Source organism: Megascapheus bottae, chromosome 10 (assembly GCF_031878675.1).
Source record: "Megascapheus bottae isolate mThoBot1 chromosome 10, mThoBot2.hap1, whole genome shotgun sequence".
Classification (NCBI taxonomy): Eukaryota; Metazoa; Chordata; class Mammalia; order Rodentia; family Geomyidae; genus Megascapheus; species Megascapheus bottae.
The window spans coordinates 18003471-18031272 of record NC_143518.1 but is presented as its reverse complement, the minus strand read 5'-3'; the positions used below and the strand labels follow the sequence as shown (position 1 = coordinate 18031272).

At 34.9% G+C, this 27802-nt stretch overlaps 1 protein-coding gene across 6 annotated transcripts in view; it reads right to left on the bottom strand.

The window, feature by feature from the left end:
- Edem3 (ER degradation enhancing alpha-mannosidase like protein 3) overlaps positions 1-27802 on the bottom strand; it is a 71034-nt gene that overhangs the window by 22342 nt on the left and 20890 nt on the right. For all 6 annotated transcript variants that reach the window (XM_090340247.1, XM_090340249.1, XM_090340248.1 and 3 more), the window contains exons 3-13: positions 21043-21143; positions 20564-20603; positions 17055-17167; positions 15523-15676; positions 12311-12445; positions 9804-9909; positions 5964-6061; positions 3617-3742; positions 3344-3427; positions 590-673; positions 4-128 (exon numbers count right to left, since the gene is read on the bottom strand). In XM_090340247.1, the coding sequence (XP_090196373.1) occupies positions 4-128; positions 590-673; positions 3344-3427; positions 3617-3742; positions 5964-6061; positions 9804-9909; positions 12311-12445; positions 15523-15676; positions 17055-17167; positions 20564-20603; positions 21043-21143 (1166 nt within the window). The remainder of the gene's footprint in view (positions 1-3; positions 129-589; positions 674-3343; positions 3428-3616; positions 3743-5963; positions 6062-9803; positions 9910-12310; positions 12446-15522; positions 15677-17054; positions 17168-20563; positions 20604-21042; positions 21144-27802) is intronic.

Here is a 27802-nt window from a genome sequence, read left to right as displayed (position 1 = left end):
TACCTGTCCTCATGACTTCCAGTACGAACATCCTTCATGGCAGCAAATCCGCAAGGCACTCTAGCATACTTATTTAAATTTTCAATAAGTGTTTTCCCTACTTCAAGGTAGTAAGGATCTCCTGTAGCCTATTAAAAAGGAGAATATATGTATACATATATATAGCTTATATATTACCATATACCCATTCATTTGTCAAATATTTATTGAGTACCAACTAGATGCCAGGCACTGTATCAGGCACTGGAATGCATATTACCATAGAACCTACATTTTTTTTTAATTTACAAATAAACCGCATCAGTTAGATTAAAATTGTAATGTCTGGAAAGTTGCCTTCTTAAAGAGACATACTTTAGAAAGCAATTCTAGAATACAAAATTTCTCTTTATAAAAAGATTTACAAAAATATTTTGAAAAGGTATAAAATTTATATGCCAAGTCTTGCATCTTTTAGACACTCAGTGCACTAGATTGATGTGTGATACAGCCAACCATTATAACATTAAATACCAATTTCTACTACAAACTAACAAGAGAGCCAACAGAGAACAGGAAGTAAAAAGCATCAAGGGGTAAATTATCTTACTTTATATAAGAAGTAGGTGCTTTCTGCAAATTCTGGTCTTAAAGGATGTTGAGCCCAATGTACTCTGAAATCTGTAGTAAATGCCTGTGCAAAACAACATATAAGTAGGCACCAAAATGTGATTTAAAATAAGTAAATCTAGAATATATGAAAACATAATACATAAATTAAAATATAAATGACAATTTATTTCCTATGTAACACTGATTTTCACTGCTTAAAATCACAATTCATTCTTGCAAAAGATATTTTTTTATCAACTTAATAGCATTTATAACTTAATAAGCATTTGAGCAAGTAGGAAAATCAGGGAAACTCAAGTTATGAAGGTCAATAATGTCAATACATAAATCCCAATGGTGTATATAACTTTTTCTTTTGTTCCTTCTCTCCTTATTCCACTTAACTATTACCAAGTCCTTATAATTTCCTTTTAAATGTCTTTTACTAATAAAACTATATGTCTATTTGTGATATACAAATGATGTTTTCATTTTTGTATATATATGAAATAGCTAAGTCAAGCTAATTAATATACTTTACTGGGACCAGAAGTATGGCCTAGTGGTAGAGTGCTTGCTTAGCACTTGGTACCATATACATAGAAAAAGCCAAAGGTGGTGCTATGGCTCACATGATAGAGCACTAACCTTGAAGAAAGCCCAAGGACAGGGCCCAGGCCATGAGTTCAAGCCCCAGGCCAAAAAATAGTATATGTATACACACACACACACACACACACACACACACACACACACACACACACACATACATATACTTTACTGAATACACTATTGTTTCTGTGTTCAGAGCACTTAAAATCTACTGTCAACTGTTTTGAAATTTTTATGTTTGTACTTTGGCACATGCCTTCTTTTTATAACAACCTCAAACCTTCTGAATATTCAGACAAGGAAATTACTTCAAAAAATAAACAATTGAATATTTTATAGCATGTAACCATTTTGAAAGAAAAATAAAAGCAGTAGACAAATCAAGACAAGAAGGGGAGAAGAACAATGCAATAAAAATGTAATGCATAGCCTACAAAATTAAGAAAAGTGAGAGAAGGGATGTCTTAGAAGGGATGGGTAGGAATATTGAAAGGTATAACACTGATCAAGATGCAGTCTATTCATAAACTGCTTTGTGGAATGGGAACTCTCTGTATAACTACTTAAAATAATACAAATATATTAAAAATGTAATGGAAACCAAATAAAATTTAATGTGATAAATGTATTTAACTGAAACCTCACTTTGTTCTACATATGTATAAGAACTTTCTGAAAAAGTTTAATCATTTTAGGATAAAAACATTCTAAATTGGTATAATGCTTAAGTACCTCAATAATTAGGGACAGAACAAGGCCATACATCCATTTGGGAATTAGTAACTATACTTTACTGCAAAGCCAAAAAACATACTTTTCAATATCAAAAATGATTGAAATCTCATCCTTTCACTGTAGCAAGAGTATTTATTACTAATATATTTATACAAAAGGAAGAGTAGCCAGCCACTGGTGGCTCATACCCTGTAATCTAAGTTCTCAGAAGGCTGAGATCTAAGGATCATGGTTCAAAGACAGCCCAAGCACCAAAACGACTCTGATCTCCAATTAAATACCAAAAAGCCAAAGTGCAGCTGTACCTCAAGTGATAGAGCACTAGCCTTAAATACAAAAGCTCAGGAACAGAAACCAGGCCCTGAGGTCAAAACCCAGGACTGGAACCAAAAAAAAGGTAATTCTTAGTCATCATGAAGATGACCTGATACTCTCCAGATTTCTAGGAAGTATGTGTGACCAGTAAGTGTACAGCTAATGTATATAGTTTCCATTAAGCAAGCTTCATAAAACTGAAGTGACAAGATAAGTCTACCTGGAAGATATATATAAAAGTTAGAATGAGACACTATCAAGACAAAGAGATAGCTCAGTAGTAGAGTGCTTGGATAATGTGCCCGAGGCCCTGGGTTGCATCTTCGGCACTTCACACACAAACAAGAAACAACACTACACTGGAATATGGGTTAGAGAAGGCTGAGAAGCACTAAATTGTTTGGGGTTTTTTTTTTTGGTTCATCATGGGGCTTGAACTCTGAGCCTGGGCGCTGGCCCTGAGCTCTTCAGTTCAAGGTTACCGCCCTACTCCTGGAGCCACAGTGCCATTTCCGATTTTCTAGTGATTAATTGGAGACTTTCATGCCCAGCTGGCTTCTAAACTAGATTCTCAGATCTCAGCCTTCTCAGTAGCTAGGATTACAGGTGTAAACCACCAGAACCTGGCAGGATTTTATACATATGTAAAATTAAAATAATACAAGTATTATTCTAAGTAAGACTTCTCTTAATACATGAAGTTTAACAAGAATATAAAGAGCAAAAACATAATACTGTGCAAATAAATTAAACCAAGAGGGCCGGGAGTTTGGCCTAGTGGTTAAAGTGCTTGCCTAGCATGCATGAAGACCCAGGTTCGATTCCTCAGTACCACATACATAGAAAAAAAAGCCGGAAATGGTGCTGAGGCTGAAGTGGTAGAGCTCTAGCCTTAAGAATGTCCAAGGACAGTGTTCAGGCCCTGAGCTCAAGCCCAGGACTGGCAAAAATAAATAAATAAATTAATTAATTAATTAATTAAACCAAGAAAAAATTATAAAAGTAAATGTCTTGAAGTAAATGTCATTTTCTACTTTTAAATTAGCAATGTATAATACATAAGTAAATAAGAACTACAAAGATTACTTACCTCTGGTAGAAAATTGTGTTTTTTAATCACCTGATATAACATTTCATGAGTTTCAATAGCAGGTCTAATATCCCCTTTTAAAACCTACAATTGAACAACAAATATTACCTCATTATAGTATGAGCTAGTTCTACCCATAATCATTATGTAAATAAATATATACAATAATCAGCTTTGTAACATGGTAAAACTCTGTCAATTAATTTTAGAGATTACAAAGGTGCTTAATTACAATATATTATATTTAAATATTAACAAAACATTTCTTTCTACCTGTAAGCCTGGAAAAAAGGCAAGCAGGGCATCCATCCAAGTTCGGGCATTCAGCATTGGTTTGTGGATGTGCACATCAAGCAGAAGAGGTGGCTGGCTGATGTACCTCATGATGGCATTGTAGTGCTGAAGGATCACAAATGTGGTTAGGGAAGTAGATAAAAAACAAAAACATGCACTACTCTAAACTCACAAAATTACAGTAAAGAAATCAAGCCTGACTTTATATATATTTACAAATAATTTCGCTATTTGTCATTTAACTGTAAAACATTTAAATTCTAAAGAAATCTTTCTAAAATTATTATATTTCCTTACATCCTTTAAATCAGATGCAAGACTGCAAACATAGCTCAGTAGTACAGCACTGAATATAGCAAAAGGCAAGGTCCTGACTCCTAGCAACACACACACACACACACACACACACACACACACACACATTATGTAAAATCATAACTCACACAAATAAGATTAGTATAAAATCAAAGTGATTCAAAGACAGAATCCTAGGGCAAGTATGGTATGTACTTATAATCTATTATTCAAGAAGTTGAAGCAAGGAGAATAAGTGCTTGAAGTTAGCCTAGGATGCATAGAGAGACCCTGTCTCAAGAGAAAAATAAGTCAGATGCTTAGTATTAATGACTATATATAATATGTGACCTGCTAAGCACGAAGATCTGAACAGCTTGTCCCTTCTTCTGTAGGATTAGCACACTGTGAGTACACCTCTGTGTTCCTGTGATGCTCTTAGGATCCCTTTGGAATATTGTTGTAGCCTATATTACAGAATTAGGTTTCTCTTGTATCTAGAAAATTTGATCCGTTCTGAACACAGTATTTTGAGCTTACTACTGCTGGAAGTAATGCATCTAATCTCTATTAACATTCATCTAATCTCTATTAACATTCTTATGGCATGCTATCTCTGCCTTTCACCTTCTTAGTAACTCTTCCCATTTCACACTAGGTACTTCTCTGCTTTGAAAAAAGGACAAATTGTGCTAATGAGCCAACAAAAAGTTCCTGTTCTAATCTGATTCAAGAATTTTCTTACTCCTGTTCTAATTTTTGTTTAGAATTGAACCCAGAGCCTTAAGCTTGCGAGGCAGATACTGAAGCCCATACCCTCAGCCTAGAAGAAATCCTGTTATAATCAAATAATATATGTAATAGTATGTTAAAGCAGTTGATAGAAAACTTGTTTTAAAATGTTGCTGTTATTGTTTTGCTACTTTATTAATAACTCTTACTAAGCATCTGCCAAGTTAAAGAATTCCTCTAAAAACTTTGTATATAATGTTCATTTAATCTTCCCAATAACCTTTAAAAGCACTAGTACTGGGACCAGGAGTTTGGCCTAGTGGTAGTGTTTGCCTAGCATGCACAAAGATCCGGGTTCGATTCCTTGGCACCACATACATAGAAAAAAAAGCCAGAAGTGGTGCTGAAGCTCAAGTTGTAGAGCTCTAGCCTTGAGAAAGTCGAAGGACAGTGATCAAGCCCTGAGCTGAAGCCCAGGACTGGCAAAAAAAAAAAGCACTAGTACACACAATTTGTAGATGAGAAATATGCTTGCATTAAGTTCATAGAACCAAGAAGTGGTATAAACAGGACTTACACCAAGCTATCTCGCCTGCTTTTTACCAAGGTAACACAAAGCTTCATGTATATAATGTGGGTAAACTGATGTGGGCAAAGAAGAAAGTAAATTATGTTTGAAATAATATAGTAATATAACTAATCACATTTATAATTACCTATATACTAGTAATATAATTATAATATTAATTTTGTTTGTATCAATAACAAAGGTAATTCAGTTGTGTTCAACAATCCTATGCATATCTAAAAGTTTATGACTATAATTCTGAATCAATTTTAAAACTTAAGACCTGCTTTCAAAATGTATACTTAGTGCCTCCAAGTCTCCAAAACCCCATTTGACCTGATCAAGATTAAGCCAAACCTCCAACATTTCAAACCTCCAACATTTCAAACAGAATTGAAATTCAAAGGAGAAAGATAACTGTAACTTATTTCAGTAACTGCTTTTCATGTATAAAAGACTAGGTAAAATTCAAACCTGTATATATTATCACTTCCTGACAGACTTAAGATAATTTCTAAATAAGATAGAAACAAAAATACTCTATAATATAAATTATATTAAATAATGTAAATTATACATAACATTGGAATAATACAAATTTTAGCATATTCCTAGTCCAGTATCATCAAGGTAAACTTACAAAAAATATTATATATAGGTAATTAGTTTCTTTCAAAATCTGTAGTCAGATGAAGCAAGCTATAAAATTAATAGAAAACTGGATCAACTTACTGTATTAAATCTTTCCAGAAAACTGTCATCTCCAAGCAAGACATAGGCTTTCAACAGATACTCATAATATGAATCAATCCCTGCTCCAACTCCACTATCTGCAGAAAATACAAATAAATGATGCCTCATTAAGTAAGTCCTAAAAATTCCTTAGGATATAAATGAGAGCTACTAGTAACAATGAAAAATACATTTAAACATGAAATTATTTAAAGTAAAAATTATACATTTACAAAAATATTAACTCTACTATATAATAGTTCTTTTGCTGACAATGGTTTGTTTAAAATATATTGACTTGGGGCCGGGAGTTTGGCCTAGTGGTTAAAGTGCTTGCCTAGCATGCACGAAGACCCGGGTTCGATTCCTTGGTACCACATACATAGAAAAATGCCAGAAGTGGTGCTGAGGCTCAAGTAGTACAGCTCTAGCCTTGAGAAAGTCGAAGGACAGTGATCAAGCCCTGAGCTCAAGCCCAGGACTGGCAAAAAAAAAAAATATTGACTTTCAAAATTAGTGATGGGGCTGGGAGTTTGGCCTACTGATAGAGTGCTTGCCTAGCATGCCTGAAGACCCGGGTCGATTCCTTGGAACCATATACATACAAAAAAGCTGGAAGTGGTGCTGTGGCTCTAGTGGTAGAGCAGTAGCCTTGAGAAAGCCCAAGGACAGTTTTCAGGCCCTGAGTTCAAGCACCAGGACTAGTAAAAAAAAAAGTAATAATTATAAAGGTCTTATTTAAAACAGGAGATATTAGCAAATATGAAGCAATATAAAAATTAGCAAATATATGAACTAGTAGTGATAAGGTTACAGCAACTGTAAAGAACATATATAAAAGAATAACCAAATATTTAAAAAAAAAAACAATTTCTAGCAAGAAACAGTAAGAGTTTAAATTGAAGTGACCCAAAAAATATTAAAAGGAGAAAACAAAGTTATAGTGTCATTTTTAGAATATCTTCTCAGTTTTACTTTGATATTTATATATCTTATAGAGAAAAAAAAGAGAGAGAGATCACCTATTAGGGCTTAAAAATACAAACAGCAGGGGCAGGGAGTTTGGCCTACTGGTAGAGTGCTCATCTAGCATGCACGAAGACCCGGGTTTGATTCCTCGGCACCACATACATAGAAAAAAGCTGGAAGTGGTGCTGTGGCTCAAGTGGTAGAGCTCTAGCCTTGAGAAAAGTCCAAGGATAATGCTTAGGGCCTGAGTTCAAGCCCCACAACTGAAAAAAAAAAAAGATAAAAATACAAACAGCAATCTGACACCTGTTGCTCACACTTATAATCCTAACTAGTCAAGATGCTGAGATTTGAGGATCATCATTAAAGCCAGCCTGAATAGAAAAGGCAGTAAGACTCATCTCTAATTAACCACCAAAAAGCTGAAAGTGGAGCTGTGATTCAAGTAACAGAGCATTGGCCTTGAGCAAAATAACTCAGGTCCTAAGTTCAAGCTCCAAAAATGGCACATAAATAAATAAGTAAGTAAATAAATAAATAAATATTTTTTTTCTTCAGAGAAGACTCTCTTTAAGTCTTTGGCCCATCTTTTTTTTAAGTTTCATTTATTTTATTTTTTTTTAATTTAAGAAATCATGAGTAGCTGTTTCTGGATTTTGGAGCATTCTCTAGAACTATAATAATTAGAAAGTGAAACAAATAAAGCCACAAATATCAGTTTAAAATTTCTATTTATAAAAGAAGATAATATTTAGTCTCCAAAAGACTTACGACACAATTCATTGCATCATTTTTTTTTTTGCTCAACCTCTATTCCTTGCTTCATAGTATATATTAAAAACAATAATATACCACTGGACTTCATCAACCTATGAGCTTTCAATAGTCTTTTCATTTCCTTTTTTGGAGGTTCTAGAGTTCAAAACTCAGGGCTTTGCTCTTGTTAGGCAAATGCTTTACCACTTGAGCCACTCCTTCCTTTAAAACTGGATTATAATAAACTGAGCTATATTCATAGCACTACAAGATAATGAATTTAGGGAAGAGGCTATGGCTCAAGAGATAGAGCACCTGCCTACAAAATTCAATATCTAAATACCGCCAAAAATAGAAAAAAAGGCAATAATAGGCTTAAACAATATTACTGTAAAATTTTTTAAAGAATTTATTAACATTGATTTTTACATCATATTTTAAATGACAAGTTTAACATACAAGTGTTCAAGGAGGGAATCTCTATTTACAATCACTGGGACTTAGTATTTAGAACTTAATCACAATTAGGCTAAGGGTTTGTATGTCATAGAAACATATTAATTTATGAAATAAAACATTATGTCTATAGTCATAGGTTTTTATGTCTATATAGTTATGTTTATATTTCCAATACCATGTCCATAGCTTCGGGTATGCATTAAGACAGAAAAAAAATGGAATGGGATAAAATTTGGGGTGGAGGGAAACAAGGGATAGGAGACCATACTAAGGTTTGTTTTCAGGAGTTAGATGTAGGTATTAATTTAAAACAAAAGGAATGAACAGATGTGATGGCACATGCCTGTAACCTCCACAAGAGGTGAAGACAAAGGGACAATGGCTCAAGGCCAGCCTAGTAACAAGATCCTATCCCAAAATAAACTGGCAATAGTAACATACACTTTGGTCCTACCTTACCCAAGAGTCATAGGTAGAGGAAGATCACTGTCTTAGGCCAGTCTAACAAAAGCAAGAAACCCAATGTGAAAAACAAGTGGTAGAGAACACTTGCCTAGTTAAGTGTGACAGGCTGAGTTCAACCCCCATACTTCCAAAAAACTCCAAAAGATATGTAGTTAAGCCAGGCATGGTGGCTCAGGCCTGTAATCCTAGCTCCCCAGGAGGCTGAGATGTAAGGATCGAGGTTCGAAGACAGCATGAAAGTCTGTATGACTCTAATCTATAATTAACCCCTAGAAAACTGGAAGTGGCAGTGTGGTTCAAGTGGTAGAGTTCTAGACTTGAGCTGAAGAGCTCAGGGACAGCACCTAGGCCCAGAGTTCAAGTCCCACAACCAACAACAACAACAAAGAAATGCCAAATCAAATTACAACGTATCAGTTGTACACTGTAGTTTGGCAAAACCCAATTATCTGGCAAAATAGTATTGGAGATGTTAAAACAGACTCTTGAAGTTTAGCCTAGTGGTAGAGTGCTTGCCTAGCATGTACAAACACCCAGGTTCAATTCCTCAGTACCACAAACATAGAGAAAAAGCTGGAAGTGGTGCAGAGGCTCAAGTGGTAGAGCTCTAGCCTTGAGAAAGTCCAACGACAGTGCTCAGGCCCTGAGCTCAAGCCCATGACTGGCAAAAAAAAAAAAAATTGGGATTTTTAATTATTTCCTTAAATCAAAGGGACTAAAATTGATTATAATAATATCATTAAATCTATACACTAAAGTATATCTTGCTGTGAGGTATTTGAAATACTGACTCTACTTCTCAAAGAAATTCATGTTTTGCCAGGTGCTGATGCCTCACACCTGTAATCCTAGCTTCTCAGGAGACTGGGATCTGAGGATCATGATTCAAAGCCAGCCTGGGCACAAAAGTCCATTACAGTCTTATCTCCAATTAACCTCCAGAAAACTGGAAGGGTAGGGCAGTAGCCTTGAGCTGAATAGCTTAGCAACAGCACCCAGGCCCAGAGTTCAAGTCCCATGACCAACAACAACAACAAATATATATATGTCTGTTTCATCTATATATTTATGTCACATGGCCCAAGGCATGAAAGTAGAATAGTGTTCCAAAGATTATTTTAACTAATAAAAATAATTTCCCAACAATTCTGAGGGTGTGAAGGTTTGACTATAAAAGCCTAATTTACATACCTTTTCGTACCCAATCTCCAGTATGAATGTTGATAGTCACACCTACTAAATTACTACTCCTCTGTCTTTTCTCCCAGAGAAAATCAAGAGCTTTTCGTGCATATTCCTGTAATTAAAAAAGAAATCTTACTTGAAACTGTATAACTTTGACAAAAGGAACAAACATGAATCAAAGGTCCACAGGATACTTTATAAAAAGATCAAGAAAATTCCTAAAATATCCATTTATACTAAAAATTTCCTTAAAGTCACACCTTTCCTGGCTCTGTCAGTTTAGTTAAGGATTCTAAATAGATTGTTTGGTGTGAGATATTGCACTTGGAGACCATGAAAGGTTCATCTACTCTTGCATTCTCCTCTCATATTCACATACATGTACTATTAACCACTTCAACTGTGAGCATAATTAAATACACTTAAGATAATTTCTATCGCTTGAATACAAAGTGAGTATATTAGCACCCATTTTATGAGTAAATCATCTACTTGGCTACTGAATATTTGGTATAATATCAAATATAGCATTATGGTAAATTTTTCCTTTTTCATTTATTTTTACTGATTCACACTATCTCTAAATGATTTCCGATGCAATTTTTGGCTTTAGATAAAAAGATGTCACAAAATCTAAAAGCAAAGGGCATGTGTAAGTGAGATTTAAGTTTTAGAGTATGAACCTATAGTAGTATGCAGAACATACTGCTATAATAAAAAAATAATAAATAAAAACATTAAACTAGCTAGATGCCTGTGGATCACGCCTGTAATCCCAGCTACTCAGGAAGCTGAGTTCTAAGGATTGTTAATTTGGAGGCAACCCAGCCAGGCAAATCTGTGATTCTCTTATCCCCAAATAAAATAAACCAAAAAAGCTGGAAGTAGAGCTATGGTTCAAGTGGTAGAGTACTAGCACTGAGCAAAACAACTCAACAGCATTCTGATCCAGATTTTAAGCAAACACAAACATACACACCATTAAACTAAATTCACATTGCAGTTTAAGAATAGAGAACAAAAAGTTTTAATTGTGGATCTAATTTCAGTCAAAAATGTAATCAATAAAACATGATGAACTGGTCCTTAAGACATTTGAATTAGACATATATACACAAAAAGAACATATTATTTCTTTTGTATATATTCATATCCATTGTCTGTTGTTGGCAAATACTTCTATTTCTGCTCTGTCCATATATATCATTTATTGGGTTCTTAATTCAACTAAGTTAGCTGGGCGTGGTGGCTCACACCTGTAATCCTAGCTACTCAGGAGGCTGAGATCTGAAGATTGCAGTTCAAAGCCAGCCTGGGCACTAAAGAATGTGAAACTCTATTCTCCAATTAATCACTAGAAAATGAGAAGTGGGGCTGTGGCTCAAGGAGTAGGGCAGTAGCCTTAAGCTGAAGAGCTCAGAGACACAGCCCAAGCCAAGAGTTCAAGCCCCATGACCCACCAAAAAAAAAAAAGTTCACCTAAATTATACACTTAAATAAGATTTGTTCAAACAACTCTTGCACTCTGATGATTTTAATTGAATTTGGGGTTTTTTTGTTTGTCTGTTTTTGCCAGTCCAGGGGACTGAACTCAGGGCCTGAGCACTGTCCTTGGGCTGGCCCCAAGGTTAGTGCTCTACCACTTGAGCCACAGCAGCAGTTCTGGCTTTTCTATATATGTGGTACCAAGGAATCAAACCCGGGTCTTTGTGCATGCTAGGCAAGTACTCTACCACTAGGTCAAACTCTTGGCCTGAATTTGTTTTTAAATGCCAGACACAGCTAAATCACAATTAACTATGTGGAGGATACTAAATGTTTTGGATAATAAACAACATTTCCCATGCAGATTATTCTCAATTAAGATTTACATGCAGGGAGGGGTGGGGGTGGGGGGAAGGAAATGAGGACCAAGACATGTGAAAGGGTATCAATGTATGGGAATTAATGCACCATCTATCTGGCAAATATCATGTAACCCTTCTATTAATTACAATAAAAAATATATGAAAAAGTAAAAAAAAAAAAGATTAACATGCAGGGCCAGGAGTGTGGACTAGTGGTAAAGTGCTTGCCTAGCATACACAAAGCCCTGGGTTCGATTCCTTGATACCACACACATAGAAAAGGCTGGAAGTGGTGCTATGGTTCAAGTGGTAGAGCTCTAGCCTTGAGAAAGTTCAAGGAGAGTACTCAGGCCCTGAGTTCAAGCCCCAAGACCTCAAATAAAACATGCAATATTTCACATTAAGATCTCATATCAATTTGAGCCATCAAGTTTAGAAAACTAAAATTGAACTTTATAGTTTGTGCAGGTCGTATTTAATGTTAAATTTAATGTAGCCAACAAAGACTTGTTTTGACAATTTAAAAATATGTAACAAAATTTGGATAAAAAGCTCATGAAAATAGTAATTGTCCAACTGATAATCCTAATATCTATATGATGAAAAATAATTACTAAGTTAGCTATGCCCAATACCCAGAAGATCAAAGATCAAAGAAAAGCAAACCTCAAATACTGTTGCTCCTGTGAATCGACTTAAAGCAGCAAATTCAAGGATCAGGGTACCGGCACAAGCTGTACAGGTATCGGTCTCTGTTCCTGTCCGAGCTTCCGGTTTTCTGATGCCAAACTTTAAATTAATCTGAATACAACCACAATTATCTAATCAGCAATTGTCAAGGGATAGTATCATTTCTAATATGTTATTTCAACTATTGTTTTTCTTTAAAAAAAAAACCAATGTGATGATCTTGGTCATTTTTCAAAAATTATTCAGAGAAATATATCCTAAACATTATTTATAGAGAATGTAAGTTTTTAATTCCTCCCTTGATGATATAAAAATGCATTATCATTACAACAGTGACAGAAATACCTTCTATAACTATTTTTTCACTCCATCTGCACTCAAATTCACAAGGACCTTTGCATTATTATCCTTAGTTAATAAGATCATTAGGACTAACAAATATTTTTTAAAAAGGCAAAACTCAATAAAAAAAAATTCAGCTATACCAACTGCACTAAGATAAAGTATAATGATATTTTCAATGTGGATCAACAGTAAACGGTATATTCTTGTTCAATTAATCACTAAAATCAACTGACCAATATCTATTAATTACATACTACCTACTAGATATTATGGTAAGACATTAAGAAGATCCATTTGGGGCTGGGAGTTTAGCCTAGTGGTAGAGTGCTTGCCTAGCATGCATGAAGACCCGGGTTCGATTCCTCAGTACCACATACATAGAAAAAAGCCGGAAATGGTGCTGAGGCTCAAGTGGTAGAGCTCTAGCCTTGAGAAAGTCCAAGGACAGTGCTCAGGCCCTGCGCTCAAGCCCAGGACTGGCAAAAAAAAAGAAGATCCATTTGTTTCCTTAAAATCCAGACAGACTAATAAAACATATATAAGACAGTAAATTAATGGGAAGCCATCAATAAGTGCTAAGCAAAGCTAACTGATAAAAACAATATAAAATTTAGATTATGAGTAGTAATGTAAAATTGTAAAACTCAGGGAAGGGTCATAAGAAAGCATAAGTAAGACAGAAAAGAATAAACATTTATATCCCATTTTTAGTATCTTTTGCCCAAAAGTACTTTAAACTATTACCATTTTACTTTATTAAAATAATATTCAAGATGGGTACCAGTGACCCATGTAATCCTAGCTACCCAGGAGGCTGAGCTATGAGGATTGTGATTGGAAGTAGACAAAGCTGGAAAGTCTGTGGCTCCAACTGACTACCAGAAAACCAGAAGCAGCACTGTGGCTTAAAAAGGTAGAGCATTAGCCTTGAGTGAAAGAGCTCAGCAACAGAGCCCAAGCCCTGCTGAGTTCAAGCCCCATGACCAAAAAATATATACGTGTGTGTGTGTGTGTGTTACTATATATTTTCAGGATATCCCTATATTAAATTACAGCCTATTATCCCAAGATAGTTGCTATAAAATGATGTAAAAAGATTGTTTCATAACACAAATACTAATACTACCAGATAATTTCCACCTTTTACCTTGAAGGTAAGTATCAATAAACGATTTTTAAAAGCAAAGTCAAGATGTAGTTTCCGTGCTTGTTGTGTTTTTGCGTGCCAATCCTGGGGCTTGAACTCAGAGCCTGGGTGCTACCTCTGGGCTTTTGTGATCAAAGCTAATACCCTATCACTTGGGCCACAGCTTTTTTGATAGTTTATTGGAGAGAGAAGTCTCATAAGCTTTCCTGCTTGGCTGGCTTCAAACTGCAGTCCTCAGATCTCAGGCTCCAGAGTGGCAAGGATTACAGGTATAAACCAACAGTACATAGCCTGAAATTTTTTTGCTACCAAAAGCCACTATCTTTTCTACCAGAGAAGGATGACATAACCAATGTTTGTTTTTATTTATGGACATTTGAGAAAGAAGCTGGAATATTCCTCATCTCATTAAGTCTAATGGCAAGGTAAAAAGAGAGAGCAAATGGTAATAGCTCCCAACAAATACTGTGAAATGTCAAAAAAAAAAAAAAAAGGCTTATTATTCTACTTACTTCATGGCTTAAAACAAAGACAAAAGTATAATACACGTTTTATACTTGGAAGAATTTGGAATCTGGTGTTTCTCAATTTGTGAGTCAACAAAAAATAATTTTTAAAACTTTTTTGTTGAAAGGTAAAGAGTACATTACCTATAATAAATTTACCGACACTATACAATAACAAGGAAACTCTCATTCAAAATGACCCCATATTTTCCTTACAAAATTGACAAATGAATGGCAACATACGTGCTGATAACAGTACAATGGCATATGTACTTTCATGTATCACTAAGTGGAAAAAAATCTCTCAGGAGAGCAAATGAGCAATAAGTGCTCAAATTCTTCCTCACTACTCTAAAACATATTTCCTCTTTTAATTATATCATAATAAAATTCTACTGGCTCCAATATCATCACAGCAATAAGAAAAGAAAAAATTTTAAGAGCTTTATAATAGCTGAGATCTTTGACTTGGCTAAGAGGGAAAGAACATGTTATAATGAAACAAACTAGAAGCAAGAGCTCTTTATATCTTCAATGGCTTCCTTTGCTTTAAATATACAATTTTCTGGGAGAGGATTAAACAAAATCCAACACAGCCCTTTAAACTATTAATACAAGGTAAATACTTACACTGCAATTTCTTCTACCTTTAATCTACCGTATTACATCCTTCAAGATCTGTATGCATTCTACTCTCCTTGAGGTTTTTAGAACATCTTCTCTTGAAGCTTCTGTTTTTTGGACAGTATCTGCTACAGTATGGTTTGGCTAAATCTTTGAAAGCACTCCTTTTCACTGGCTCTACTTGGTCATCATGACTCATCTGTGCATGTGCAGTGTTCGCTCTACAGCCTCGAATTTGAGAGCAACATCTACCTACTCTCATTGCTTCAACCATAACTTTGCACCAACAATTCTGGCCTATGTCCTAGCCCGGCATCTGTTTCTTCTTTCTGAAGCATTATCTGATCTGTTACACTGATACACAGTACAGCTGAAACTAATTTAATTCTCACATCACTTAAATGTAAGTTAAATGAAATGTCAACATAAATTTGTTATACAGATTTGAAGCATTTTTCTTCCAGCCTCAAGCAGATGAGAAACAGGGGATGTGAACATAAAAATTCACTTGTAATGAGTGAAAAAGCAGTCTATAAAGACAGATCTTCATTCCCAAAATGACTTACTCGGGGATAAGGAAGGCCACTGGTAGTATTGAAAGCTGGTAAAAGTTTGTAACCCAATTGCTTGGCCATTTGGAGAAGTTCATCATTGTACCACTGCATGTATTCACCTTTTTCTTTCAGCATGATTGCCAATGAGTGTCCACCCAAAAGACCCCTAGGATAACAAAGATGAAACATTACCTGTATCTTACCAATACTTAAATGCTATTTAATCCTAAACAACTTAGCATACATAAGAAAAAATACAGGAAGAACTTTATTCTTTACTGGTTACTCATTTTATAATGAACTACTAGTTGCAGAGTCAATATATTTTTAAACCAGATGATATATGTTGTTATAATAGCACTCTAGTTACATAATGCTATATAACTTAACAATTTTAAAAGGCTTAGCTTTTCTTAACATCCTAGAAATCATGCTTATTATAACAATGTAATAAATTTTAACAACTTTTGATTTCTAATTCTTATAAAATTGTTCACTTAATATAACATTTTAAAGTAAAAATACCTCTTAATCAAACATAATAAGAAACTGAAAAGTTACCTAACTTTTTGATAATATGTAATTGAAGAGTAGATTCATTTTGACAAAACAAAATGAGTTACAACATAATTCTGTTTAAAAATAAAACTTTCCTAATGTTGAAACAAATGAACAAATCTTGCAATTATTTTTAAACATTTCATGAGTGGTAACCCTATAAAATTCATTTCATTTGCCTTTGCTGCAGAGATGCTTCACTAAAGCTAGAAAAATATGGAAGTTATTGAAAAAAATTGATATAACTAATATGAAAAATATCCAACTTCTAACTCCTTTTTACACACTGGTCCATATGGATTTGACTCTACAACTATTTCCACAGACTGACAGTTGTGATGGATACAATACAAGGATAACCTCTGTTTCATAATAACCTAAATAACCTAAATTTTATCTTTTAAACATGAGAAACTTCTTTCTTTCTTACCTTCAACCAGCCTTAAACTTTACTATAAAATTATAGTTTCAGGGGCCGGGAGTTTGGCCCAGTGGTAAGGTGCTTGCCTAGCATGCAAGAAGACCCGGGTTCAATTCCTCGGTACCACATACATAGAAAAAAGCTGGAAGTGGTGCTGAGGCTCAAGTGGTAGAGCTCTAGCCTTGGGAAAGTCCAAGGACAGTGCTCAGGCCCTGAGCTCAAGCCCAGGACTGGCAAAAAAAAAAAAAAAAAAATTATAGTTTCAAGCTGGACACTGGTGGCTCACTCCTGTAATCCTAGCTACTTAGGAGGCTGAGATCTGAGGAGGCTGAGATCTGAGGATCTTGGTCCAAAGTTAGCCCAGCAGAAAAGTCCCTGTGGAATTCTTATCTCCAATTAACTACTCAAAATAAAAAATAAACAGAAATGGGACTGTGGCTCAAAGTAGTAGAACACAGGGCAATAGCCTTGAACAAAAGAATTTAGACAAGACCAGTCCCTGAGTTCAAATCCCATGACTAACAACAACAACAACAAAATTATAGTTTCATTGCCTTATACTTACCCAAGAACTCTGATGTTTGTTTCAAAGACTGATACAACTACATCATTATCCAAATTAACATCTCTTAAAACTTTTCTCACTGCATCTTCAAATTCTTTGGTCTTATTTAATACCTAGGACGAGAAAATGACAAAATAAAAGTCTTTTCTACCAAGTCAAGGAGAAATAGCTTTAGAATGAACAAGTACAAGCAATTTTAATACACTAGGTCTCAAGTGACTGACATAGTATTTCCCTTAATTATAAAAATATGATCATGTTTAAAGCTAAAAAAGAATCGTGCTTAATAACAATATCTTAACATCTTTTTAGACACAATGAAGTAGCTTTAAGAATCTTAAAAAAAAAATAGCGTGGTTCACGCCTATAATTAGAGATACTAAGGGAGGCTAAGAGCTAAGAACTAGGGTTTAAAGCAAGCAGGAAAATCTGTGAGAAACTTATCTCCAGTCAACTACTCCCCAGTGAGCTGTAAGTGGAGCTCAAGTATTAGAACACTAGCTTTGAGCAAAAAGTCATTCAGTGCCCTGACTCTGAATTCAAGCCCCAGAACTGGCATTAATTAATTAATTACTTAAGCTGAAGAGCTCAGGGACAGCACCTAGGTCCAGAGTTCAAGCCCCACAACTGACAAAAAAATTAAAGAGACAAAATACTTTATATAGGTTGAGCATCGCTAAGACAAAATACAAAATCCTAAAATTTTCAATGTGATGCTGGGATTATGCAAGTGTTTCAGATTTCTGGATTCACAGTCTCAACCTGTAAAAGTTATGCCAGCAATTCACACTTTTAACTTCTCTAACACTAAACAATTCAAATAAAAGATACTCTCTTCTTGTCTTTTTATCTCTCTCCGGTTTCACTCCCACACCACTCTCTCTGATCCTCATATACGATCCATATACCATCATCAATTAGGATTTGGGTTTTGATTTCCAAGTCAGAACAACAACAAAAACATCCTTTTCATCAAACTACTCAAAATTCGTTTATGTTCAGAAGAAATATTCTCCTCAACTGACTGATTCTGAGCTATCCACCTGCCCACTTCACTCCACAGATGCCCTGGTTCACTAAGGAGGCAGTGTAATGCTGAAGTAAAATGTGGGCTTTATTTTATTTTTGGTGAACCAAGTCAAGTTACATGAATCTTTATTGTTTCTTCATCTACAAAAAGAAAAATCTACTCCTATAGGCTTGTTGTCTTAAGTGACATAATGTAAGTAACGTGTATTTTAGCAGTGTCTGACTTTTTAAGTCACTGTTTTTATATTACCAGCAAGCCTAGAAGCCTGAAACTAAAAACTGATTCTTGCAATGAGCTCCATGAAGGGAACTGTCATGCATGTCCTGCTGTCATTTTCCGTTTAAGGACAAAATTAGATGTATTTATAAAGATGAGTAGTTCAAAAGTAGTTCAACCTTATTTTACTATTTAATCTCTTTAAGAAGAATTTGTAATATTTTTTGAGTTGACACTTTCAATAAAAATTATAATTTAAGTAAGAAATGTTTCCTAAGAATATGTGTCTAACATTCAGTAAAACTTAAGATTTAAGCCCTGAATTGATCACAGCAGGAAATCTCATCCTAAACTCACTGCTCTCTCCTCTTTATCTCGAAATGAATGTGAGAAATGAGAGGGAACTGTCATATGGAAAAATAAAGCCAAGATGACAGATTAAAAAAAAATTAAGTGCATCTGTGGGTCTTTCCCAACACATAGTTTCTAGTCATCACCTACTTGTCCACATCAAGGTAGACTTGATGTGCATTACTCAGTTACCAATAAATAACACCCATTTAGGTTCTCCCAGATGGTCATGTGTACCTTTCAGGATATCTTGTATATCTTTTTTTTCTTTCCTAATATATGCAGAAAACCTAGGACCAAATCATAAATAAGGCATACAATATTCTCTCTATTTTCTCAGCTATTACAATATTGTCGTACATTTCATTAATTGCTAAAAAAAAATGAACCCAAGACTTTCAAAACACTGGTTCATTTAAAAATGTCTAACCAAATATGTGGCTATTAGATCCAAACAGTACAAGAGCGAGGACTCAATATTTGCATACCCAATGCTATGGACATGGAACTGGAAATATAAACACAACTACACAGACATAAAAACTTATGACTCTATAATGTTTTATTACACAGATTAATACATAATCTATGACATACATACCCTCAGCCTAATTTTGATTATGTTCTAAAATCTAAGTGCCAGTGTTTGTATATAGAGATTCCCTTCTTGAATATTTGTTTGTTAAACACGTCATTTGAAATATGATGTAAAAATAAATGTTAATAAATTCTTTAAAAAAATGTCTAACCAAACAGAGTATTTCAGACATATCTGCACTTCAAAACTCAGGAGTGGCTTTAGAAAATTAAACAATAAGCTGGGCAGAGTAGCTCACGCCTATAATCCTAGCTACTCAGGAAGCTGAAACCTGAGGATTGTGGTTCAAAGTCAGCAGAGGCATTAAAGTCCCTGAGACTCTTATCTCCAATTAACTACCAGAAAACCAGAAGTGGCACTATGGCTCAAGGAGTAGGGCGGTAACCTAAAGCTGAAGAGCTCAGGGATAACGCCTAGGCTCAGAGTTCAAGTTCCATGACCCACAAAAAAAAAAAAAAAAAGAAAAAGAAAAAAAGGGCCAGGAGTTTGGCCTAGTGGTAAAGTGCTTGCCTAGCATGCACGAAGACCCAGGTTTGATTCCTTGGTACCACATACTTAGAAAAAGACAGAAGTGGTGCTGAGGATCAAGTGGTAGCATTCTAGCCTTGAGAAAAATCCAAGGACAGTCCTCAGGCCCTGAGCTTAAGCCCAGGACTGGCAAAAAAAAAAGAAAAAAAGAAAAAAGTAAGACCATGGAAACAGTATCAGGAAATAAAGCTTGGTTCTAAAAATAGACTGCTATCCCCCTTCAAATTTTTGTCTTGTTTTTAAACAAGTATTTGAGATATTAACTCAAATTATACTTTTAAGAAAATCCTTAAATAAATCTACTTGTATATCATATTGATCAAAACAAAACACTACAGGACACTGTATTTAGAAATTGATGACATCTGGAACTCAGTCTCTCCCTTCTGCCATCAGCAGCAATTCTGAACTAGTTTAACTTTTTAACTAATTTAAATGATTTCTACATTATGTAAGATTGGAAGATTCAAAAAGTCATTACTTGGTGCTAAAAAAAATCATTGCTGGGAAACAATTTTTTTTATAAAATAACATAAAAAGATTTCAATTAAACAATTTCAGTATTTTTGAAAATACTGATGCTATTTTCCAAAATTACTTTCTTCTACTGGTTTCAACATCCAAGAAAGAAAGAAAAAAATCCTTACTAGCTAAAATATCATCACACAATTGAACAACTTTAAATCTAAAAGCTTCTATTCCACAGTTACTGCATTGCATTAACAAACCCTGTGTACCTATTATGAACTTTATAAAACAGATGATTCCAAGAAAAAATAAACATACCACAAGAGTGTCCAAAGAATCAATCAGTGTTAGGGAGAATCTAAGAAACAAGTATAAAAAGATGCAAAACATTAGAATTTGAAATATTATATCCATAAGTGGTTAAGTAGACTAACCTTCATTCTATCAGCTGGGAGTTTCTATTTGCTAACACACTTATATGTCAATATTACAATGTATGAAGATGGAGAGGTGTGAAAAGCTATGCATTAGAACACTGATTAACTCTTATTTTAACATATATGAAAATAGTAAAGCACCAACATTTTATCACGTTTATGACTTTATGCATTTTAAGATTTCATTACAATTTTAACTTTTAAAAGTTACATTCAACTTATTAGCAAGCTACTTTTCTCTGATCTAAGAGATAATTTTATTTACAAAGACAACAAAAGAAACAAAGGAGTTGAATGCAATATTTATAGCAATCTTAGGTACTTTGTGGTGTCCAGCTATGCTTTGTTTCTTATACTCACTTTCCTAAGGCATCATCAACATCACCCCGACTTGGCTCCTGGCCTCTAACTCGGCCTCTACAGGTTAAAGGCATGAGCTCATCAGCTGGGTAAGCATGTTCCTGCCAAGAAAATCTTAGTAAATCACTAAGGAAAATAAAGAAAAGTACACAGCACTTAGAGAGTAAGAGCTATCTATCATTTAAAAACAAGTTTTTAAAATAAAAGTCACAAATTGTACTATCCTTTTAATCTTTGAAAAATTACAATTTTTAACTGTAAATATAATAGTACATTCTTGGGGAAAATCCCAAATAGTACCAAAAAAAACTTCTCCAATGTGATTTCCCTCCACTAATTAACCTCCTTTATTATCATTAAGACAAGCATTTTATCATTCCCAAATACATACACAAATATCTTTTCAAATGTTTAAGTGTTTACTTATTTTATTTTTTGACATAAGATTTTCCCTGTAGATCCCAGACTGTCCTTGAACTTTTGATCCTCTCGTCTCAGAATCTCAATTGCTGGAATTATAGGAATGCCCCAGCATACCTAGTAGTTAAGAGCTGAGACTTGACCAGACTCTCTAAGTCAACTTGGTGGGGACTGATTTATCAGTGTCTACTAGTAATGAGGAACATATCTAGTCTAGTTCATATATTGTACATGTTTATTTTCAATGCTGGGAACTGACTGAATTATTCACCCATGCTAGCCAAATGTTCTACTCCAATACTCTCATTCAAAATTTTACTTACAAACAGTTGCTCATATGTACATATTGCTCTAAAATTTGTTTACTTAAATCACTGGGTATCTTTCCATGCTGTAGTTTTACAGATGTGCAGTATTCTAGTAACCACAAAGTGATCATTTAATACTATATTTACCTTTTTATTAAGCACAATTCTATACATTTAGATAATTTAATTATGGCAACAACCCCCAGATTTAATTATCCTCAAGTCAGATGACAAAACTGAGGCCCGGGAAAAATCAAAGCATCTGCATTATTATTTGTTGTTGTTGTTTACTAGTCATGGGGCTTGAACTCAGGGCCTGGGCTCTATCCCTGAGCCTCTCTGTGCTCTACCACTTACACCACAGCACCACTTCTGGTTTTTTCTGTTTATGTGGTACTGGGGAATCCAACTCAGGGCTTCAGGAATACTAGACAAGCAATCTACCACTAAGCCATATTCTCATTGCATTAATTTGTAATGAAGATATATTTTTAAACTAAAAAAAAAGAAAAACAAGTTCAGTAATCTAAACTATTAATGACTATGAAGAGCTAGTGATACATGTGAGAAACTAAATTTATAAAAATAGTTCAACAATCCAGATGCCCTACTGCAGATGAATGGATACAGAAAATGTGGTATATATATATATATATACACAATGGAATTCTACATAGCCAACAGACAAGATAAAATAATGGCATTCGCAGGGAAGTGGATGAATCATGTTGAGTGAGACAAGTCAAGACCAAAGGAACAAAAGGCGCATGGTATCCTTAATATGTGGCTATTAGATCCAAAGAGTACAAGAGCGAGGACTCAATATCTGCATACCCAAAGCTATGGTCATGATAATGGAAATATAAACTATATAGACATAAAAACCTATGACTTTAGAGACATGTTTTATTTCATAAAATAATATGATATACAAACCCTTAGCCTAATTTTGATTATGTTCTAAAAACTAAGTGCTAGTGATTATATATAGAGATTCCCTTCTTGAACACCTGTTAAACATGTCATTTGAAATATGATGTAAAAATCAATGTTAATAAATTCTTTAATAAAAAAAAAAAGAATAGTGGCCGGGAGTTTGGCCTAGTGGTTAAAGTGCTTGCCTAGCATGCATGAAGACTGGGTTTGATTCCTCGGTACCACATGTAGGAAAAAGCCGGAAGTGGTGCTGAGGCTCAAGTGGTAGAGCTCTAGCCTTGAAAAAGTCCAAGGACAGTGCTCAGGCCCTGAGCTCAAGCCCAGGACTGGCAAAAAAAAAAAAAGAATAGTTCAGTATCCAGGCACAGTGACTCACACCTGTAATCCTAGCTACTCAGGAAGCTTTTTAGTGCCAGCATGGTTACTAAAAAGTCTGTGAGTCTCTTATCTCCAATTAATCGCCCGAAAACTGGAGTGGTACTATGGATCAAGGAGAAGGATGGTAGCCTTGAATGAAGAGCTCAGGGACAAGGCCCAGACCCAGAGTTCAAGTCCCACAATCAAAAAAAAAAAAAAAATAGCTCAGTTAACAGTTCTACTCCTAGATGTGAAGAATCAGTTAGTAAAGTTAAGTCTCCCATATTATGTTCAGTTAGGACTTAATATGTAAAAACAAAATAAATGCTTCTAAGTTCCTCTTTTCATATCATACCTGTTAATCCTTTGTTTACATATCTCCAAATTTTCTTTCACAGACATTACAATTTATTCAAGGACTATATTACTTAGCAATTTCTCCTTTTCCTTTTTTATATATATTTATTGTTATTATAAAGGTGATGAACAGAGGGATTAGTTACATATGTCTTGTATGTTTCTTTTGAACAGTGTCATTCCTTCCCTCCGGCTCTCCCAGTTTTTCCCTCCTATAAGTTCTACAGTTTATTTTCAACATGTCTGGTGAGTACCACTACCATATCTTTCACCCTTTCTGTGCCCTCCCACCCTCCACCAAACAAACAAACTTGCAAACAAGACAAAATGTAAAGAAAACAAAAACAACAAAGAAAAGTACCTCATTTCCATTTCTTGGAGTTCATTTTGATAAATATTACTTTATGTAATCATATTTTTGCGCAAAGTTACTTTGTACAGTTATCCTCTCCTGATGCTTCTACCTTTTTAGATAAGAATAACCATGACAATTCACTTCCATGATGACAGAATATATGCAGAGACCTTCTTTTCCACTGAGTTAAATAACTTTTTAAATAATTTTCATTTTCAAGTACCAAATGTGCCATCAGAACATAAAATAAAGTAGAATATATATAAATATTAAGGATGAAGACAAACTTAGACCCTACATCTCTGGGCATTTCATGTAATACAACATGAGGTGGTAGCTGAGACTATTGGCCCTACACATGGCCAAAAGTTAGCTCTTTAAACTCTGACGTTGCTTCCATGAAACTGACCTAAAATATTCCCACTTTCTGGCCATTAATGATAACTGAAAAAGGAAAGAAGAAAAGAAAGAGATGCTGATCTTTATTTTTTCCTCATCATGGAAAAGTCCTTAAAAGACTTCATTAAGATTAATGTGAGGATTGGGAGTTTGGACTATTGGTAGAGTGCTTGCCAAGCATGCACAAAGACCCAGGTTTGATTTCTTGGGAACATATACACAGAAAAAAGCAAACCAGAAGTGGTGCTATGGCGCAAGTGGTAGATAGAGCTCTAGCCTTGAGAAAGCCCAAGGACAGTGATCAGGCTGTCAGTTCAAGCCCCAGGACTGGCAGGAAAAAAAAAAAGGTTAATGTGATTCTAAGGAGCCATTATGTCAGGAACATATTTCAATCTTAGATAGGACTTATCAACTCCTAGCCAAAAATAATAGGATTAACATGCTCATAGTTTTCTCTACTCAATTTAGGATTTTTGGTCAGTCATGTTTTTTTTCCCCCCTTTGTGGGGTCTCACTACATGTAAGATTCAATTACTCCTGCATAGGTAAGCAAGCACCCAAAAACATGGTTCAAGGGTCAGTTACCACAGTATTTTAACTGAGTAAAATATAATATGCATGCTATTTCTTCAGTCCACAAATCACTGTATAAAGATTAAGTCATGGTCAGTGATCAATCATATAACTTCTTTCAAAGCCTACCTGTGATTGGTGGCATGTGAGTACACAGACAGTTCATATACAAACAGCAAGTATATGGTTGTATTGCCTTCTTAACATGCAGGTAATTACCCAAAAATGGAGAATCAAATAAAATTTACCTAAACAATATGAAAGTTCAGAGGGAAGGAAGAAAATAAAGAAAGATGGAAAAAGGAGGAATTGGGGGAGAGGGGAAGGGAGGAAAAAAGAGGAAGAGAGGTAAGAAGACAAAGGAGGGAAGGGGAAAAGAGGAAAGGAATAAAGGACAGAAAGAAGTAGCAAATATCAGTTGCAACTCCACTTCAGGGAAGCTGACACATGGCATTTTTCTTTTTCTTTCTTTCTTTCTTTTTTTTTTTTTTTTTTTTTTTTTTGCCAGTCCTGGGCTTGAGCTCAGGGCCTGAGCACTGTCCTTGGACTTTCTCAAGGCTAGAGCTCTACCACTAGAGCCACAGCACCACTTCCAGCTTTTTATATGTATGTGGTACTGAGGAATCTAACCCAGGTCTTCATGGATGCTAGGCAAGCACTCCCACTAGCCAAACTTACAGTCCAATATATGGCATTTTTCTATTCCTCCGTTCTTCAGTTTTTATTTTGATTCTTCTCCTGGTTGCCTGTTATATACTGAAATAGTTCTTATTTGTTTTAAAGGAATCATAGAAATTATATTTTTCTAGTACTTCTAGGTTAGGTTATCTCTTGTCTTATACCTGAAGAACAGAAATGCTTAAAGACATATATTCTACCAGGTATGGTAGCACATATCTGTACATTTCAGCACTTAGAAAGAAAAGGCAGGGAAATAAGTTCAAAACCAATCAGCGAGACCCTCTCAGACAGCAAGATCCTCTCTGAAACAAACATGGCTTATTTCTCATTCCTACAAAAATTTGAAGATAATGGTTCTATACCCTTCTTGGGGTCACTGAGTGCTGCTACAGCAATATTTCCAAGACCAGATCTATCATATACCATGTGTGACTTGTTTCAATCACCTGATCGTCCATCAATTCTGGTTTGTTGTTTTTGTTTTTTTTTTAATTTAGAATTGACCTTTATATAAAGTCCAGTGATTCCCAACTCTGGAACCCATATCATATTGTTCAATTTAGATTTAAAAATTAATTGTATATTAATTATACAAAGAGGTAAGCACTATATGCCCACGCATACATAAAACTTGCTTTAATCAAATTCACCTCCTCTGTTATACATTTAACTTAGTTACATCTCTTTTTACAATTTTTGTGGGTTCACACAAATATAAGGTACTTAAATAACATTCCTCTCATCACCCTCCCCTCATTAATACCTCTGAATCTCACTATTTCCCTTCCATGTCATTTTTTTAGGTCAAGGATCTGCAGGAAAAACAAAACAAAACAAAGCAAAACAAGGCATGGGGCCGGGAGCGTAGCCTAGTGGTAGAGTGTTCGCCTAACATGCATAAAGCCTTGGGTTCAATTCCTCGGTACCACATACTCAGAAAAAAACTAGAAGTAGAGGTGTGGTTCAAGTGGTAGAGAGCAAGCTTTGAGCAAAAAGTGTCCAAGACTTGTTTGTTAAACATGTCATTTGAAATATATGAAAAAAAATCAATGTTAATAAATTCTTTAATTAAAAAAAAAAAAAGTGTCCAAGGACAATGCCCAGGCCCCATGACTGGCCAAAAAAAGAAAATTTAGTATTTGTCTTTCTGAATGATGGAACTCATACTCATATCATCCTTAGTCTCTCCTAATGTCAACGCAGTTACCTAACACTTTAGAAAAGAAAAACGGAATACAGACCAAGAACACTAAATACATGGTCAACAGAAAAAAGAAGCCAGGAACCCTAATCCTACCACACAAGACTGAAACCTAAGGATCTCAGGTGGAGCCAGCCCTTGCAGAAAAGTCCTGAAGATTGTATCTCCAATTAACAAGCAAAAAGAGCTGAAATAGAGGCATGGAGGCATGGCTCATGTAGTAGAGTGCCAGCCATGAACAAAAAAGCTGAGCAAGAACTCAAGGCCCTAAGTTCAAGCCTCAGTACCAAGCAAAAAACAAAAATATCGAATGTTCTAAAATGACTCATTACCTGAGAAGAAGATTCTATGCAACAAATGGTTTCATATAATTAGAATCATAATGCAGCTAACAAGTTCTGAATACTGTACTTCATAATTTTACTGATGCAAATAGTTTCAGCATATTCCTAATCACACATCTTTTTACTTTCCATCATATTTAACATGTGTAGTAATACAAGAAAAGTGATTTTTTTTTTTTTTTTACAATCCTGGGGCTTGAACTCAGAGCCTGGGCACTGTCATTGGACACTCAAGGGTAGTACTTGAGCTACCCACAGCACCACTTCCGGCTTTTTCTTGTGCATGTGGTGCAAAGGGATCAAATCCAAGGCTTCTTTTTTTTTTAATTGTTTGGATAACGTATAGAGGGGTTATAGTTACATTTGTTAGGTAGTAGGTGCATTACTTCTCACACATTAATACCCCTTTTTATGTTTCCCTTTCCCTTCCCCTACTCACTCCCAATCATTTTGTTTTCACCCCTTCCCGTCCCTATTTCAAATAATCATATATATAATACACCAATAACTGTTAGATACAGTAACAACATGAGATTAACCAAAAGGGCAAAAAAAAAAAAGAAAGGAAAAATAACATAGTACATCAAGAACAACAATCACACAAGATAAATCTCTTGTTTCCATATCCTAGAGTTCATTTCATTTAGTATTTAGTCTCATCCTATATGACCTCATGTACATAGGTTTTGAGCTACTGTAATCCTCTGCTAGCAGAGTCCTACATGTGTTAAACCCAAGGCTTTGGGGCATGCTAGGGGAGCACTCTACCACTGGGCTACATACTCCTGGTCCCGAGTGATGATTTTTAAAGTTGCATATGCGGGTTGTA